Genomic DNA, 19,654 nt, shown 5'->3' on the forward strand with positions numbered 1-19,654 from the left:
TGTGGGTAAAACCTCAGTGCCTAGGACTTGCTGATCTGTAGGTCGGCGGTTTGAATCCCCACGGCGGGGTGAGCTCCCGTCGTTCGGTCCCAGCTCCTGCCCACCTAGCAGTTTGAAAGCACCCCTAAGTGCAAGTAGATAAATAGGAACCGCTTTCTAGCAGGAAGGTAAACGGCGTTTCCGTGTGCGGCGCTGGTGCTGGCTCGCCAGATGCAGCTTCGTCACGCTGGCCACGTAACCCAGAAGTGTCTTCGGGCAGCGCCGGCTCCCGGCCTCTTGAGCGAGATGAGCGCGCAACCCTAGAGTCGGTCACGACTGGCCCGTACGGGCAGGGGTACCTTTACCTTTAAGGCTATCATGGTCCTCCAAAGGAGTTCACAGAAACACAGAATGAAAGGCAGGGGGACAGGTAGAGAAGGGACTTTAGTCCTCAAGGCCAGAACTGTTGGGGCCACCTGACCTTCCAGTGGTTTTGTTTGAACAGCAGTTGTTAGCTCTTGTACATTTGGCTGATGAATGGGGTCAGGGTGTCCTTTCCCCCTCCCTCCTGCGGCCCCAGAGTAGCTGACTGTTGGCACACACTACTCTCTCTGGCAAGGAGGGAGTCAGTGGAGTCTCTTCCCTGCAGCCTTCTTCTTTTCTGGCTGGTGGTTGGGGCTAGGGTGGTGGTCTCCCAGGCAAGAGGGGGAGCAGCCCCTGGCAGCTTGGTTCGCTTAGCCAGTGGCAGAAGCCAAAGTTCACTGCCCTTCTTTTCTGCCTTCCCAGCGCAACAGTCGGATGCAATTGGCTGTCTTTTGTGTAGCTGTTGCCTAAAGCAAACAAAAGACATGGGGGTCAAGCTTTCGTGACTTATTTGACCTGAACAGATTGTTCAGGGTTTTCATAAGAGCGCGTCATGGTGCACGTTGAGTTTTAGCCAGTTCTAGTTCTACTCAGAAATGAACGAATATGATGAAATTGGGCCCATTAATATCTGGGAGTGCTCTGAGTAGAACCGGCAGTGGATGCAAGCCTTTGCTGCCTGTGGAGGGGATGGAGGAGAAGCAGCAGAGGACGCAGCCTTTTGCCGTCAGCCCATCAAGCTCAGGATTGCGTGCACCCAGCATTAGCCAACGTAGTGCCCTCCAGATGACGTCAGCCCCTTCCAGCTCCCATCAGCCACAGCCAGCACGGCCCAGTGGTCAGAGGTGATGGCAACTTTTGTCCAGTAGCTTCCAGAGGCTGCCGCAGTGACTAACCTCAGCTCTGCACTGGCTGGTTGCTGCATTCTGGGCATTCATCCTGAAGCTGCTTGCTTACAAAGCATTGGCTGCAGCCACTGAGCTACTGGAGACAGAGAGGGGCCTGTCCAGAACGTGGGATCAGAGCCTCCTGCTTAACCTTGCAACCTTCCAGGACAAGTGTGGGAAACCTGTAGCCCTCCAGGTGTTACTGAACTACAACTCCCACCAGCCCCAGCTACGGATGAGGATGAAAATTACAGCTCAGCAACATCTGGAGGGGCAAAGGTTCCCCCATACCTGTCCTGGAAGGCTTCCCCCATCATCCAGCCCGGACACTGAGGTCCAGCTCCGAGGGTCTTCTGGCGGTTCCCTCACGGTGAGAAGTGAGGTTACAGGGAACCAGGCAGAAGGCCTTTTCGGTGGTGGCACCTGCCCTGTGGAACGCCCTCCCACCAGATGTCAAGGAAATTAAGAACTATGTTTGACTTTTGGAAGACATCTGAAGGTAGCCCTGTATTGGGAAGTTTTTGATGTTTGTTGTGTTATTGTGTTTTTAATATTTTGTTGGGAGCTGCCAAACCAGTCAGATAGGCGTTGTATTATTATTATTATTATTATTATTATTATTATTATTATTATTATTACCTCTTCAGGCTCAGCCACAGCGATAGCGACAGTGACAACAGTGAGGACTCCTGCCTTCCAAGTCGGGAGCCTCCGCCCAACCAGAAATTACCCCCTTCTAACAATAAGGTAATTGTGCAGCAAAGGCAGTTTGGCTTCCTACTCACCCCAGCTGCCTGGAATTTGGCCCAGGTATACTAAAGGAGCACAAGGCTGGGCTGCAGGGGCGGGGAACACAGTTGTAGGAGCGGCTGTTTTTGTTTCGTAAGCAGCGGAGAAAGTTGAGAAGAGGAAACAGAAGGAGAAAGGACCAAAGGGAGAAAGGTTGCAGATAGCCAGGGAAGACTGGAAGAAGTTCATTTATCAGAGGAAGCAGGGAAGGAGTTGTAGCTCTTTGGTCCTGTCCTCTCGAGGGGACTAAGAACACCAGTGAGGGCAGGCATAGGCAAACCCGGTCCTTCAGGTGTTTTGGGACTACAATTCCCATCACCCCTGACCACTGGTCCTGTTAGCTAGGGATGATGGGAGCTGTAGTCCCAAAACATCTGGAGGGCCGAGTTTGCCTATGCCTGTGTGAGGGTGTTGAAACAAGGCAGGAACAGAAATCAGGGTGCGTTGCTAGCTTGTTTCAACAAATTGTTTAACTAACTGCGGTTCGGGTTCGGGCATAACCTGCGGTTAGTTTTAAGGCAGGCAGAGGATTTTCCCAATGTCTTCCTTGCAGCCACCCACAAGCCAAAGGCTTGGTCACATAGGTCAGTGTTATGTTTTGGTGGCAGGGTTTGTAAATAGGGGCGCAAGACACCCAAACAATTGATGACCTCCCCTTTCGGCAGAAACAGAGTCCAGAACCCTGTAGGAGAAACCACTATCCCCATTTTGCCACCTTCTCCAAATTTGAGTCCTTCAAGTATTACAGGACTGCAACTCCCATCACCCCTGCCCAGCGGCCATTCTGGATGCAGCTCTTAGGACTGAACACCCATGGAGAACACTGGATTCAAGAAGGCTGGTGGTTAGCATGGGAGCATCCGTTGAGATCATACCTGAGTAGAGATTTGAATGAGGCCCTTTCCTTGTTTCCTACTCCTTGCCCCTACTCCCACGATGAATCGATCTTGTTTGGGGAGCTCTGGCTGGTGGGGGGGAAATTCCTCATGGGGGGCAGAGTTGACTCGTTCCTTTGTTACGAGAAGGGGAGAGAACCTGTTTTCTAGATTGTGCCTGGTTTCCAGTTTCAAGGAGCACAGTCTTTGCACCTTATTGTGGCTCTGCTGCGACGGTTGCCCTTGGTCCCCTCTGAACTGGCTTGTGAGCTCGTTCCCCTTCTTTAACTGCTTTCAGGTAACTGGGAGGAAGAGTCCAGAGTCCTGCAGCAAGCCAGAAAAGATTCTGAAGAAAGGGACCTATGACAAGGTACCTCCGTGGAGAGGGGCATTTAAATTGTAGGAGGGAAGGGAGGGAAGGAGAAGCCATCTGTTGGCAGAGGGAACCCTTTGCCGCTCAGGACAAACCAAGCCAGCCCTAACAAGGCTCATTCCACCTCTTTTGAAATGTGCAAAGCTGTCTCCTGCAGAGCCAGGCCAATAGTTCATACCCAGTATCGTCTCCTCTGGCAGGCAGCAGCTCCCTGGCTGCCTTTCCTAGCCCTGCTAGATTTGAGAGCTCCCAATTCTTTCTCCTCCCACACCCAAGCTTCTCCCTGGGCAGCAGGAAGGGGGTATACTGATTCTTTTTTACTTGATTTGGGAGGGGGCCCATTTATTCCCTTTCTGTCATCAGGCGTGGCCAACTCCCAAGAGACTGTGATCAGAGAGTTTAAAACTGGCAGTGATCTACCCCATTTTGGGGGGGTTCAGGTCAAAGTTGTTGAGCTTCTTTGGGAGCCTGTGATCTACCTGTAGATCACAATCTAGATCTACCTGTTGGACGTGCCTGAGCTAGATGGTGGGTGCGGGAAATCAGGTTCCTTTTTATTTATTTTTCTCCTTTGAAACAAAAGGAGAGGATCTGGTCTTTTTATAAGGAAACTTCATACAGAGTAGGTGCGTTGCCGCTGGAGCAAAGCTTTCAATAGCCCTGTTGTTCAGCCCTAGCAGCAACACAGGCTCTGCTACCAGAGACGCTTTAACGCAGTTGTGGCCCGCCAGACATTGCTGAACAGCAACTCCCATCATCCCTGGTCATTGGCCATGTTTGCCGTGACCGGTGGGAGCTGTAGATCTGGAGACCCAAAGGTTCCCCCATACCTCCTTTAATGGATGCCAGAGATTATACCTGCACTGCTTGTATGCATACAAGACTTGTCTTCCCATTTTCTTTTCGGCTGGTTTTTGCATTGCCGTTTCCCCTCCAACCCCCAACCCTTTGTACAACTCCACAATGCGCTCATGTGCAATAGGGGAGTTCTAATTCACTGGGCATCACTCCTAACCCACCCACCCACTGAGTCCATTTTTTGCAAAGGAGAACAAAAACCTTCCCCACTGCCTGTCAGCAGCATATTTGCCCTTCAGGCTGTCGGAGTCTGTGAGCATTCATCAGCTTTCTGTTGGCGAGAGGTCTGAAAACCTCAAGATACAAAGTTCTCCTTGCTAATGTTCCTTCTTCCCTCTCCAAGGCCTACACTGATGAGTTGGTGGAACTTCATCGGAGGCTGATGGCTTTACGGGAACGAAATGTGCTTCAGCAGGTAAGGACATGTTAGGTGGCTTTTTTGGTGTGGGGTGCAAGTTGAAGCCAGAGGGGAATGTTAAACGTTCTCTTTTGCCACAGTGCAATGAGTGGTGCTGCTTTTGCTGTTTCCAGATTATCTTCTTCAGGCACCTTATGCATATATCCAACTGTAACCTGTAGCTATTATTATAATTAGTAGTTTTGTGGCCTTGCAAATTCAACAGAAGCTGTCCTGGGAGCACATACTGGCCTCAAAAGTTGGATAGGCTAGCAGTTTGAAAGCTAAATGCTGAAATGCATCCCCCCCCTAATAACTACATGTAGGCGAAGGACGGGGTGATTTCTGATGAAGTCATTCTGTGATTTCCCCCCCCCCCCCCCCTTGAAGTCCTGGGAAGACTTTTTGTGAGTCTTCTTGTTCCCGCCCCCAGGCAGATGTGGGGTCTGCCTTTGCCTTGCCATGGCTGTCTTCACACCTTTCAAATCAGCAATCCCGCTTGAATTACAGTGGTACCTCGGGTTACAGACGCTTCAGGTTACAGACTCCGCTAACCCAGGAATAGTACATCGGGTTAAGAACTTTGCTTCAGGATGAGAACAGAAATCGTGCTCCGGCAGCGCGGCGGCAGCAGGAGGCCCCATCAGCTAAAGTGGTGCTTCAGGTTAAGAACAGTTTCAGGTTAAGTATAGACCTCCAGAACGAATTAACCCGAGGTACCACTGTACTATTAGCCTTGCCCACAAGTAATGTCTAATGGGGATAAACGCATCTCTAGCCAGGAAAGTGTTCTGCCAGCAGGACTTAGATAAGAATCTCCAGGCCTGCATCAGTTACCAGTCTTTGAAGTCTCCCAATTTGCTATTGCCTTGTTGTTCTGCTGCAACACAGCCAAGGTAGTTTGTGTCCTATGCCGCGAAGCAGCCTTTCATGGAGACAAGAGGGTCAGACCAAGGAAGTGGGGGGGGGATGGAGCAGTGCACATGGCTTTTTAAAATGGTGCGCAAAGTGTGCACGATTGGTCCCTGTCTGAATTTCCGCAGTGAGACAGGCAGTGAGAGAGAGCAAAGGGCAGAGAACAAACTCTCTGCGTTGGGTTGGCACAGAATATTGGTGTCTCACAGACCTAACATATAGAATAAGAGAACAAGAAGAACATACATTTAAAGAAGATTGGAAAACTTTTATTGAATATATGGAGGGAAATTGTGCACATTTGAAAACGCTGGCAGCATTAAGATAAATTCAACTGCGTAAATAGGTTTTGATGGATGTAATAATGGAATACTGAATGGCTTAGTTTATGTAAAATATGCAGGGATTTATGTTATGCAAAATGAACCGTGGGAAGAGAAGAAGGGAAGTCATTGATATTTTAAGGTGGTTTAAATGACTATTCTAAAATGTAAAACAGAAAATTTAATAAAAAATTATAAGGGGGGAAAAGAATATTTGTGTCTCACTCCGATCCTTTTCCTCCCCGGCCCAGATTGTAAATCTCATTGAGGAAACCGGACATTTCAATGTCACCAACACAACCTTCGACTTTGACTTGTTCTCCTTGGACGAAACGACCGTCCGCAAGCTGCAGAGCTACCTGGAGGCCGTGGCTACGTGACCCTTGGCTCCTGAAGCTGGACGCTTTTTTTTGAAACCAGAATCCCCGTCTCTTCGGTACCAGGAAATGGACTCGTGGACCTTGGCCGCCGCCTTATCCTCTCGATTCACCTGAAGCACTGCCTTAGGGATCAGCCACGCTCTAGGAACACGCTGTTGCTGCCGCTGCTGCTGCCGCCGCCGCTGCTTCTGCTGCCGCCGCCGCCGCCACCAGCCATGCTCCTCCTCTTGGGCTTCAGCCGAGCGCTCGCCCTTGGCGGGCCTGTCCTCCTTCGCTTCAGAAGCTTTGCTTGGAACTGGTAGAGTAAAAGCTGCGCTGGTCCTAGCCGCGACACGGCGCTCTCCTTGGTTGTTTGGTTGTTGCTGTTTTTTAATTCCGGCTTTTTAAATTTTAGAATGAGATTCTCTTATGTGTGTGTGTTTTTAAGAAAAAGAATGCACGTTTGAGGCATCCTCTTTTTAAGCTCGGGATAAAACTCAGCTGCCGTTTCTGCGGCGGGACCTACGGACGTGAAAACAACCCGGCCTGCAGGCGTCGCGAGGCTTGCCCCCCCCACCCCCCTTTGCCTCTTCCCGCTGCCTCTCACCCCAGGTCACATGGAGAGACGTTCCGATCAGATCAGGGCAGGCGTTGGTGCAGCCAAATCACACGACTCGCCCGGAGGACAGCCACCCTTGTTGGGGCCAGTGGAGTATTGCGGGGCGGGTTCTGTGTCCCGGGTGCAGCGGCGCCCCGGCCTGAACTTGCTCCTCTGCGTGTGGGACGATTTCCGAAACGTACTTGCGCCCGCTGACGGCACCTGCCATCTCGCACTTGAGGCTTTCGATGTGGTGCTGGATCCAGTTCCCCAAACAAGAGCCTTGTTCCCTTTTCCCCCCGTTTGATCTGCTTTAACTGTAAGGACTATGTTACTGTACGCTGTCCTGTCCTGTCATTCATATATATGTATATATGAATGACGTATACATATATATATGTCATTTATATATATATATATAAGTGTAAGAAGGGCCTAATTGGGTCTTAAGGTCTCAAAAGGGGTTGTGTAGGGGTTTTGCGTGGGGGGGCATTGATATTTCATTTCTGTTTCCGTTTCGTTTTTTAAAAGTTGCAGTGGCAGATAGGGGGGGGGGTAAAGTACAGCTTGACCTGTTTCTTCAACATACCTGTGGGCAGATTTTTATTTTATTTTTTGCATATTGAAACCAAGCAAATACCCTGAAGATCTCTTCTCTTTTTTCTCCCTCCATTCTCCAAAAGGGACCGATCCGTGTTGCTCTTTCTTCTTTTCCTTCTTTGCCATCAGTGTTCAAATAACCTTTTGCCAAAATGCGTTTACCGCCATTGCCCGTTTTGCAGAGAAGCGTTCCCCACCCACCCACCCGCACCTCCCCGCCAGTTTCTGCGAAAGCAGTTGGCCCAGGGGTGGGGAAGAGACGAACTAACTCTGAGATTTTGTCTTTCCCCTCCTCTTTCTTTTAAAACACCTGCACGGTTTCGAAAACAAACTTTGGCAGGTGCTGGACAACACTAATTGGAATATTTGTCAGTATTCCTTGCTTGGCTAAGTTTTGGCGCATGGGTTGTATCCGGTAGGGGGAAGACCCTGCAGAAACTCCCCACCCCCATTCGCAAACACACACGGTTTTAGCATTTTAGAGGCGCAGCTTACCTTCCAAACCAGAGTCTTAAATCTTTTGCCAAATGTTACAGGACTACTGATGGTGATGCTGTTTGTGTTGCGGCAGGTGGGATGTGGGATTGGCCAGAAGATTCGCTTTGAGCTCTCTTAGGAGTCCTAAATTGAGTGCTCGGGGTGGGGCGGGGCTTTGCAGCTTGTGTGTTGAGTCACGCTAGTTATGTTGGGGGGACGGAGGTGGTGTTTTTTAAACCTGCCAGTCTTAGTCTCTTCTGGGTTCCTTCCCCACTTCCCCCACCCCATGCAAAAGTTACAACTCTTATGTGGCAATAAGCTGATCTGCGTTAGGTCATGTTGACCCCAAATCCTATTTTGAGCTTTCCTTTTTTTAACTTCTTGTCCGTGTGACTTGTTTGTCTTTATAAAATGCCAACTTCCAGAGCTGCTCTGTTGCAATGACTCAGCTGCGTCTCGTATCTGGCCAGTCGTTCTGAGCCTCAGAATTTGGGGAATTCCAGAGAAGACTCTGCTGTGCCAACAGAGAATAGTAGGAGAGCTTTCTGTGTTTGTGGAGGTTCTTCCACTTTGATGGGGCGCTGCTAGTGGAGGAAGGGGGCTTGTGAGGCATGGGCCCCTACTTCTTTCTCAAAGATCCCCAAGGGTTTCTGGGTGCCTAATGAATTGGGCTGAAAGGGGTTCCCAGTGTGGCAAAAATTTACTTCTACACCACTCTTTACCCAGGTGAGGGACCTACTCTTAAATAAAACACAGAACCAATTCTTAAAACACCTGGCAGGATGATCGAAGAGACTAAATAACTTTAAACGTAACCCTTACCTAGAGATGATTTGAGGTTAATGAATGGGGGACGTAATTGAGGAAGCAAATTGACCTTGAGCAGCATCTGCTGGGGGAAATGGAATTGGGATTAAAAGTATTGAAGAGAGAATGATTGGGGACGGGATTTAACTGAGTTAATTTATCTGGGGCGTGCTTCTAGCTGGCTCGCCTCTAAATTTGTGTGGATACATATGTCTGAGCATGTGTATGTATACGTATAGATATACACCCACACACATTTGTGCCCCCGGTTTTGTTACAAGGACCTTGCAGCACCCCTGGAGCTCAGCAACGCTGCCTTTCTAGGCTTGGGGTTAGCAGGCATCATGGATGCCGTGCAGCTTCAGGATGAGGTCCGCTTCCGGCCGTGGGCGCTGCGAGGTCTCCTTTCCAAAGCAAGAACAGGCATTACTTGTCAACCCCCCGCACAGCTCTCTCCGGCTCCCCAAACACTCCGCTTTTGCCAGTATCCATTCATTCCAGATGTTGTTGTGTCTTTGCGTTTGGAAGTTGCCTTGAGAACAAACGGCGCCCGGGGGGGGGGCGGAGAAGCCTTCCCCCTCCGTGCTTCCTCCTGGATGTTGCCCCCCTGCCAGGCAGCTGCGTTCTTGGGTGAGCGAGAAGAGGTGGCGCTCTCTTTGGCCAGGGCAGCCTCGCCCGGAACTTAAGTATTAATCGCTCAGGGGGGTGCGGAATGAACATTTGTAAGAAGTTGGGGAGGGTGTTTTCTTCCACTATTAAAAAATGTATTTTATAGGGTTTTGTTTTTTAAAGAATGACCCCCCCCCCACTTCCTCTCACCCCATTGGTGCCCCTCGTAGCTGTTTTGGTCACCAAAGGACTTCCTTGTGATCTGATTTCCTCCCCCCCTTCCTTTTCTCCCCCACCCGAACCTCCTCCTTTTGATTTCCAAAAGCCTTTGTGGCTTTACAGCTGGGACTGGAGCCCAAATGCCAGTTGTGCAGACTTGGGGTTTTATGATACTGGTGTTCCATCCTCCTCCTCCTCCATTCCGTTGTAGATTCTTTCTCTTAGAATGGCTGCTGTGTTTGTGGGTCCATTGTGGTGTTCTTGTGTGCATGTGTCTTGAGTGAGAGCGTCCATGGGTAGCTGTAACACAGATGGGGAGACTGGATGGTTTTACCTATCTCTGGTGTCTGAAAAATCGCCCCAAAGGGAAGCGTGGTGAGGAATGGGGGGGGTCTTTCCAAATGGGTGTCTTCTTTAGGATCTTTCTCTCTTTCCTCCCCTTCCTCTTTCGTTCCTTGAAACTGACAGCGCTTTAAGTCTGTTACCTGTCTTTCGGTTTTTGTATTAAAGGGCCTATTTCGGGGAATGGTTAAAATGGATGGTGTTTTTGGTTGGGCAAACCCGATCTCTCTCTCTCTCTCTCTCCACCTAAATCTTCGTATCCTGCTTGTCCTCTTCATTTTGGCCCAATGGTGTTAAGTAGATGTGAGATGTTAGGAGTTTTAAAGCTGTGGGATGGGCGGGGAGGGGGAAGGAAGTGTTTTCAGTAGATGTGGAAATTTTAGAGACTTGAAAGCTATTTCCCCCCTGTTTGTTTTGTTTTTAAGAGAAATTTGGGGGAAAGCAAAATATATGCAATGCTGCCACTTTAAAAAGAGTCTGGAGTGGATTCTATACATCTCGGAGCACAAAATCCTACAGCTATAAGCATGGGCTCTTTCCGTTTTCCATTCAAATAATTATTATAGATACGTTTCAGTGTTAACAGCTGCACAGTACCTGATTCAGGCATCCAAACGGCTGCTTGTATGATTCCCTGTGGCAGTGTTACAATCTGGAGGTTCTTAAGCCATCTGTGCGCTGCTAAGATTTAACGGGTAGGTCTGGGGCGATAAAGGGCTCTCTTTTAAAAGCAGAAATGCAACACTGTAGAGTGGCAACTTAAAGGCTTGCTTCAAGGGTCCTCAAACCACTCTGAGGTTTTTACAATCGAGTGGTGTACACAATTTTATGAAATAAATCAATACGCATGGCAGCGCTAAGCACATGTATAATATTCTGACAAGTGTGGCACGGAAGAAAGGAGGCAGCCCCTACAGTCATGTGGAGCTTTGGAGGCGCTCAGATAATAGGAAATACCGAATTTTTCGCTCTATAGGACGCACCGGACCATAGGAGGGGGTGAACAGGGGAAAAAAAGGAGCCCCTTCCATTTCTCCTCCCGCTTCGTTGAAGGGGTGCTGCGCAGAGAGGGAAAACTGTGCAGCGCCTCTCCAGCGAAGCCTGGAGAGCAAGAGGGAAGCGCTCCGGGGGCTTCAGGCAGCTATCCGCAAGCCTTCAGAGCGCGGCGGGAACTCCTGCTGCGCTCCAAAGGCTTGCGGATAGCTGCCTGAAGTCTCTGGAGCGCAGTGGGAGTTCCCGCTGTGCTCTGGGGGCTTCAGGCGGCTTCAGCAAAAGCAACGCGAAGCCTCCGGAGCGCGGGGGGAGCTTGGCTGAAGCCAAGGAGCCTGCATAAGACGCACACACATTTCCCCTTAATTTTTGAAGGGGGAAAAGTGCGTCTTCTAGAGTGAAAAATACGGTAGATGAAGTTTGGCCTTTGAGACTCTCTGCCATGTCAGATGAGATCCCGGCCTTCTGTGATTTGAGGGGGGGAGCAACCTGGCCTTATGTCAGGCCCCAGTAGCTGTGCCATTTCAGCTGGCTGCCTCCCAAGGCTGACTGATGAAATTGCTGGGCCGGTCTCGCAGCTTGGCTTCATCTACCAGATTGGTTTTTTAAAAAATCTGGTCTCTTTTTTGCCACTTAGCAAATAGGACTGAAAATGAAAATAGGAACAAACTGACGGTGCAATTCAGCCAGAGTGCAAGTTCTGCTTGAGCTGAGGAACAGTAGAAATGGAAGGAATGTTTCGTTTCTAGTGGGGAAAGCTCAGAGGGGAACACCCTTTTTAATGCAACAAGCGTTAATTTTAGCTCAGAACAAATATTTCAAAAGTGTTTGGTTTCCCATTTCCCCCCAGACTTCCCTTTTTCAATGTGCCAGGCAGAAGGAAAGATTTGTGCTCCAAATTTGTTTGGGTTTTCCCCCAGGTCTGGTGTCCATTCCTGGTACTCAGCAGAGATTTAGAGAGCTTCCATCTGCTGTAGCCATGACTTACAGGAAGCGTTTTAGCCACAAGAACCTTGGAACCAGCTGAGAGAGACGCAGCTGTTCCAGTTACCCATTTCAGCTGCTGTGTCCTCTTCCCCCATGAGCAGCCGTTGGGAAGAGATGAGGGTCTGAGTTCATCCCTCAAAGTGGGACCCGTCTCCAAAAAAAAGTTCTGCCCTCCATGAGTTTGCCCCCCACCCCCATGTTCTGTCCAAACAGCAAGCCAAAAGTGCTCTCCAGTCTGTTCCCACTTTGGTGATTTTTTTGGAAACACCGCTGCTACTTCGACAGGGGAGGTGTGCCCACCCATGGAAAGAAATAGGATTTTTAAAGTGTTTTTAATTATGGCCAGATCTGTGCTCCCTGCACGCAATCGTAGATGCTTCTGGTCTTGGAAGCATCCTAGGAAAATCTGTCCGTCGTGTTAAAAGTTGTGTTGTCCACTGCCATTTCGTGCTAGAGCAGAACTGAGTTTGAAAGGTGCTGTCGGTTCCGGAATTAATCTTCCTGAGAATCTCAGGACTTTCCATTTTCCCAAAAAAAAGAGTTAAAATCGGCAAGATTTCAGTTCGTATTCTTACCAGTAGGTGGGGAAATGTCTGGTGAGGGCTAGCTAAGGTTTCCTGTGGTTACGGGAGGGGCTTTTCATATCTCTTTGCCACTCCCCATGATTAGCAATACCAGAAGAATATGCAAATTAATTAAGATAAATTGCATATAATGTATACAGGTTGCAGTATTCAGAGTCCCCCCTCCCTTTTTATTGTAAAGTACGCATATCCCTAAACATGCTCCTTGAATAGTCATAACACATATCTAATTTTAATTGGCTGGGGGTGGGGTGTCATGAGTGTGTAAAGGCCTTGAGAACAAACAAAAAAGAGGTGGGAGTTTTGCACTCTTGAAGGAAGCGACGGAGTACTTGATCCTCTCGCTGGTGTGTAATTTTTTTAAGGCTGTCTTCTGCTGGAAGCAAAGGTATTAAATACCTGGTCTATGTACAGAGGATATTAAAAGTACTTTGGGGCTGGGGCGGGCGGGGAAAGGGAAGTTCTTTGCTCTGGTGTAAGAAATGAGCCTAGCCCATTATTCCGAAATGAAACCTGGAAAGGCGGGAGGGGTGGGGGGGGATGTTTGTAATAAGTTAAGGGATTGGGTTTTTTTTGTCCTGACTTTTACGCCTTTTTTTTTGTTTTGTTAAATTTGTGAAATTTATGGAGGAGTTTTATAGGAAAAAGAAAACATGAAATAAAGGTGAGAGAGTCACAAGCGGCGGCATTTTTTGTGATGTTTCTCTTGATGGTCTCCATTTCCACCACCACCACCTAGAGCAGGGGTCAGCAAACTTTTACAGCAGGGCCCTTCAGACCTTGTGGGGGGCTGGACTATATTTTGAAAGGGGGGGGGAATGAACAAATTCCTATGCCCCACAAATAACCCAGAGATGCAAGCACACAATCTACTCATGTAAAAACACGCTGATTCCCGGACCGTCCGCGGGCCGAATTTAGAAGGCGATTGGGCCGGATCTGGCCCCAGGGCCTTAGTTTGCCTACCCATGACCTAGAGGTTCAGCTGGAGCCTTTTTCCTTTGGACTCTACTTCCCCCATAAGTTCCCACCCATCTCTTCCTGTGGGTTCCAAATTTCTTGGAGTACATTTTTCTTAGAAATGTTATGAAGGTGGCCACCTCTGAAAACCACCTCTGCCACCATCCCTTCTCTCTCCCACTCTCTACACAAACACACACGGCTGCCCCGGAAAAATGCCAGTAGGTCTGTGGCATTGTGGAGGATGCAAAACCCGAAAAGGGGTGGGGGAAACTGTGCTTCTTGCCTCTGCTAACAACATCCCATAACTTGGGATGAAAGGTAGCCATCTTGGTTGTGTGAGAAATGGGACCTAAGCCAAGCCCAGGCAGAACGTACAGTAGCTGGCGCTCAAGCGATGGTTTCTCGCCCACCCTCTACGGAATGGAATGCAGCGGTAGACTCCTTTGATATATGGAGGTTCCATTTCATAAATCGGATACAGCAGAGTGCTATCAAGACCACCACAGCAGAGAGAATATATATATATATACATCTAGTATACATACACACACAAAAACACACAGAGAGATATTGTGCCTTTTAAGTTAAGAGCATGACAAACTCCATGAACAATCGGAGACAGTTGAAAGATACAGATAATTGTGACTCAACTCACCTTCCCTGTAACCGTTGTGCCCTGGTTTTGAACTGCATCTTAGCATTAAAACTTAAGCATAAAATTCATCCGAGTTCCCGCCCATGAGGCAAGGTGAGGCAACTGCCTCGGGTGGCAGGATTCAACGGGGCAGCAGATTTTATTTATTTTTCTTAAACTTGTATACCGCCCTGTACCCGTAGATTTCAGGGCAGTTCACACACACAAAAATCACAGCACAGAAAAATCAAGTTGCAGAACAGTTTGTGGGAATATTCTTCCCAAATTTCCCAACTGTTTTTTGTTTTTTTAAATAGAGAGGTACAATTGCCTTGAAGTTTCAAAATGAAGATGGGAAATAAAATAAACCTCCAGCAAGTCTTAATGGTTTATAAACTGGTAACGTTGTGGCTGCATTTATCCTTTCCTTTAAGGAAAGGCTGTCCAAAGACATATTACTTATAAATGCTAAAATCCCAAAGCCTATCTCCCCACACCCACCTGCTTGGGGCTTGCAGTGCAGCCCCCAAATACACATCATCGCTGTCATGCATTTAATACACATTTTTTTGTGTGTCATTTTAATTTAATTTTTCAAACGTTTTCACTATAACCTTCACATTGTTTCATGAGCTGACTTCCCACCTCAACTTCCAAAGTGTTTCTACTCAAACCTTTTCTCATTTAATACACATTTAAAGCACACTGGGCTTTTTCCCCCCCCCCCCAGAATCTTGGCTATTTTAGTTTGCAGAAGTTGCTGGGAATTGTAGTTCCGTGAGGGGTAAACAGTTCTCGATACTGGGACGAAAACCATGTGCTTTGAAACGGTTATATGTGCAATGTGGGTGCAATTAACCACAGCTGTGAGACCTGCGCCATAATAATAATAATTTATACCCCCGCCCTCCCCAGCCAAGGCCGGGCTCAGGGCGGCTAACAAGCAATAATAAAAGAAAGTTGAATGAATACAACTTAAAAACAAAATTAAAATACAACATTAAAATATTGAAACATTAAAATATTAAAATGTAGCCTCATTTCAGGAGGAGAAAGGAAAAGGAAAAAAGAAAGAGGGGGAGGGAATCAAATTGGCTCCAAGCCAAAGGCCAGGCGGAACAACTCTGTCTTACAGGCCCTGCGGAAAGAAATCAGATCCTGCAGGGCCCTGGTCTCATGAGACAGAGCGTTCCACCAGGCCGGAGCCAGAGTTGAAAAGGCCCTGTCTCTGGTTGAGGCTAATCTGACTTCCTTAGGGCCCGGGACCTCTAGGGTGTTGCTATTTATGGACCTTAAGGTCCTCCGTGGGGCATACCAGGAGAGGCGGTCCTGAGGGTACGAGGGTCCTAGGCCGTGAAGGGTTTTAAAGGTCAAAAGCAGCACCTTAAATCTGACCCTGTACTCCACCGGGAGCCAATGCAGCTGGAAAAGCACTGGGTGAATATGCTCCCATGGCGGAGACCCCGTGAGGAGCCTCGCTGCAGCATTCTGCACCCGCTGGAGTTTCTGTGTCGGCTTCAAGTGGCGTAGCGTGGGGGTGCAGGGGGGGGCCGGCCGCACCGGGCGCAACATCTGGGGTTAGGGCAAATCCACGGGTTAGGGGACGCAAATCCACGGGTTAGGGGGCGCAAATTACTTGCCTTGCCCCGGGTGCTGACAACCCACGCTACGCCACTGGCCCCGCGTAGAGTGAATTACAGTAGTCAAGCCTGGAGGTGACCGTCGCATGGATCACAGAAGAGTTTGGACAGGAAGACCAAAACAATCAGCCAGGCAACCTTCAGTGGAGATTTCCTCATCTTCTACAGTCTGCCGGCGATTCCCATAAGCCTGTCTGGCTAAGCCAATGAGCCACAAGGGGCTTTGTGGGTGTTTTGCTCCATCTAATCCACAAAGTAGCCTGTTAATAATGATAGCCAAAGTCTGTACTCTGCTCTTTAAAACAGCAACATCGTTAAATATTTTTAAATAACAATTGCAAAGTGGTTTTGGGGTTTTTTTAATAATAAACCAGTTAGCAAGGGCTTTGTTTTTAAAAGCAGCAGGTGATTAAATACAGGGCAATAAATGTTTCCGAGAGAAAACTCCCATCATATAATTATATTGCCCTTGCATTTCAGGAATCACAACAGGATACAACAGGGACTCTTACCGTGGCCATAACATTATTTTTCTTGGGGAAGTGTGGGTTGCCTATTACGATCATTTCGCTGGAAGATGACAGGTATTTCTGTGGAAAATAATCAACATAACGGGTGCCGCCTCCCGCCTTAAACAATCGTTTGAATATGGATATCATATAGTAAATGAGACCATGGGCATAGCCAGGAATTTTGTGGAGGGGGGGAGGCAGAACCGACGTGACTGCTCAGTTAAGTACTGTATTTAAATATTAAGTATTTCTATTGTTCCCCCCCCCCGCCCCCCGGCTACGCCCAAGGATGAGACCATTTAGCATTTAGCTTGGAGGGCAAGTGGGGAGGAATTGCGCTGCACTTGGGAAAAAACAAATAAAACTTCAGCTGCTACTGCTTTCGTTTGTTTTGTAGTTATTTCCGGGCGTTTTGTAATAATACTAAATAATAATAAATTTTTATTTATACCCCGCCCTCCCCAGCCAAGACCGGGCTCAGGGCGTCTAACAGCCAATAATAAAAACCAGCTGATTAAAATACAATTTAAAGAAAGACCTCACAAAAGAAACAACTTGTAGCATACAGGGAAGCTTTTAACGTTTTATGCAGTATGTATTTTAATATTTTGTTGGGAGCCGCCCAGAGTGGCTGGGGAAGCCCAGCCAGATGGGCAGGGTATAATAATAATAATAATAATAATAATAATAATAATAATAATAATTTATTATTTATACCCCGCCCATCTGGCTGGGCCTCCCCAGCCACTCTGGGCGGCTTCCATAGAAACCAAAAATACAGTAAAATGTCACACGTTAAAAACTTCCCTGAACCGGGCTGCCTTAAGATGTCTTCTGAATGTCAGGTAGTTGTTTATCGCTTTGACATCTGATGGAAGGGCGTTCCACAGGGTGGGCGCCACCACCGAGAAGGCCCTCTGCCTGGTTCCCTGTAGCTTTGCTTCTCGCAATGAGGGAACCGCCAGAAGGCCCTCGGCGCTGGACCTCAGCGTCCGGGCAGAATGATGGGGGTGGAGACGCTCCTTCAGGTATACTGGACCGATTATATTAATTAATAATAACAATAACAATAACAATAACAATAACAATAACAATAACAATAATAATAATAATAATAATATTTGGCTTGCAGCAACCACTGCCGCCGCATCACGCGGCCAGGAGTTCCGCGGGCCACTCGCCTTATACTTAAAACTGGTCTCCCGCCTCCCGTTTTCATCCCCCTTCATTCCCCCGCCCCCCTCGTCCAGGAGCCACAATCCGGAGACACGTGGCGGCGGGCTTCCCATTCATTCGCCGCCAGCCGCTCGCCCGCCCATTCATTCATTCATTCATTCAGCTCACCGGGGAGGTCAATGACCGGGGGTTACTCGGCAAGCGATACAGAAAGAGGCGCTCGCGCGTGCGCAGAAGCAGGGCGTGGCCGCCGGCGGGTGAATGAAGCGCAGCTGAGCCTCTCGCCAGCTCCCAAGATGGCGCCGCCCGCCTCGCGCGCCCGTCCTCCAGCCAATGGCAAAGGCAGGACAGATGTGGAACTGAAGGCCACGCCCCCCGTTTTACAGGCCACGCCCCCAGCCTTTAAAAGGAGCCGCGCACGCCGCTTATTCTGCGGCAGAAGCTGTTCTCAACAGGCAGGTAGGGAGGTTCAGATCAGTTTTTTCCCCTTTTTTTGTGGGTGGGGGAGGTTTATGGAGTGGAATGCGTACTTTTTGGAGCTGGGGACAATTTGTCTGCTTCATTGGCCTCAGTGGGAGGGGGTTAAAAATACAAATTCAATTAATCATCATAAATGTTTGGGAGGAAATAAGACGGTAAAGAGCAAATAAACTAAATATTGATGTATGCAATTTTTATTTCGTAAGTGGTAGTGGCTGTATTGTTTTTTTGCAACATAAAATCATTCAATAAACATTATTTATAAAATAATCATCATCATCATAAATAGGAATGGTTGCAATTCAGCTTTATTGTACATTCCTTGATACTTGAGGAAGCTGCCCTGGGGTTTTATTGTAGGGAAAAGAGGGTTGTAAAAGATGTCGTTTCCCCCCCCCCCTCAACTTTTGGTTAATTATAAACCGTTTTCTAAAGATGGGCGTTTTAATATTAACCCGCCCTTGGACCTTAGGTGTGAAGGTATAGGAGTTAATGATATATAGGATAATATATAGCTGTTTTCTGGGAGTAAAAAATTAAGAGCACATTGCATTTAAATGGGGTGCATGTGAGGCTTGGGTTGCCTGGGGGCTTTTCCTTTTAAACTGGTTTCTGAGTCGGGAGGGGGGCTGTGTACCGTGGTTTTACAGCTACTTTTTCCAAGAGCTCCAGGATTTTTTTTGCGGGGGTGGGCTTGAAAAACCCCTCATTGAGGAAACAGGCATGTAGGGCTGCGCCTGTTTCGTAAGGGTCCCTAATAGAGAAAAGGAAAAGGGGTCCACACAGTTCTAGTGTTACTTTGGGTGGGTGGGCGTGAGTTGAAGCTTGGAGAGAAATGGGTGGGAAGGGGGGTGGCTGGTGGCAGATGTTCAGCCCTGATAGACATTTGTACCCTAAAAGCTTAAAGAAAAGAGGGGAAAAAACAGCTGGAAATTGAACTGTAAGCAGCTGCAGGGAATGAAATAATGCCCTGAAATGTGTTCAGGTTTGCAGGAGTTCAGCAACGTGGGCTTGCATCTCTCTACCCCGCCCCCTGCTAAACCTCCCAATTTTATCATCCCAATAACCTTGTGAGGTAGGCTTAGACGGATGAAGGAGATCAGTTATCCTCTGAGCATTGAAGGATGGCAGAACTGTGCCCCCCCCCCTCCACACCCATGTTATGGGACTCCAGTTTCCAGCAGCCAACACGATCAATCGTCAAGGAACGATGGGCTTTATTGAGAAGTGAATTAATTGACTCTCCCTCTTTCTTTCTTTTCATATGCAATAGTTGAATGCGGTTCTTTTCTGGGTTTTCGTCCCCATTGTACCACTGTTTTATTTATTTTTCCTGTTTAAATGCATTTTTCATCTGTCACACTTACCATTTTTACTGTGTTCGTATTATCATTTATTTTAAGGGGGGGGGTGAGAGCTGTTAAGTCACATTTGAAGAGAGGGCAGGGTGAAAGCTGAAATTCTGGGCTCCTGTTCTCCCCTGCCCCATCCATTGTCTCTTGCTGTACAGTGGTACCTCGGGTTAAGTACTTAATTCGTTCTGGAGGTCCGTTCTTAACCTGAAACTGTTCTTAACCTGAAGCACCACTTTAGCTAATGGGGCCTCCTGCTGCCACCGGAGCATGATTTCTGTTCTCATCCTGAAGCAAAGTTCTTAACCTGAAGCACTATTTCTGGGTTAGCGGAGTCTGTAACCTGAAGCGTATGTAACCCGAGGTAAAACTGTATGTGTATTTTGTATGGACACCTATGTGTCTTTATCTCTTCCGCAGAACAGGATGCTCTTATCGTAAACCTCTGGTCCTCCTTTTAAAAAGAAGGCTGCTGAGAGACGAGCTAGCCGTCTTATTTTGAGAAAGGAGGTCACTTTTTGCAAAGCGTTTTTCATGCCCCTTTCCTCTGTGAGGTCATCCTTTTT

The 19,654-nt window shown here is 48.1% G+C and overlaps 1 protein-coding gene across 1 annotated transcript in view; it reads left to right on the forward strand.

The window, feature by feature from the left end:
• The window catches only part of MLLT1 (MLLT1 super elongation complex subunit), a 32,254-nt gene extending 19,966 nt beyond the window's left edge, over nt 1–12,288 (forward strand). The window contains exons 9-12 of the mRNA XM_083594656.1: nt 1,877–1,976; nt 3,192–3,263; nt 4,468–4,539; nt 6,011–12,288. Of these exons, the coding sequence (XP_083450782.1) occupies nt 1,877–1,976; nt 3,192–3,263; nt 4,468–4,539; nt 6,011–6,139 (373 nt within the window). The 3' untranslated portion in view covers nt 6,140–12,288. The remainder of the gene's footprint in view (nt 1–1,876; nt 1,977–3,191; nt 3,264–4,467; nt 4,540–6,010) is intronic.
• Nucleotides 12,289–19,654: the final 7,366 nt, after the last annotated feature.

Source organism: Podarcis filfolensis (assembly GCF_964270895.1).
Source record: "Podarcis filfolensis genome assembly, chromosome: 18".
Lineage (NCBI taxonomy): Eukaryota > Metazoa > Chordata > Lepidosauria > Squamata > Lacertidae > Podarcis > Podarcis filfolensis.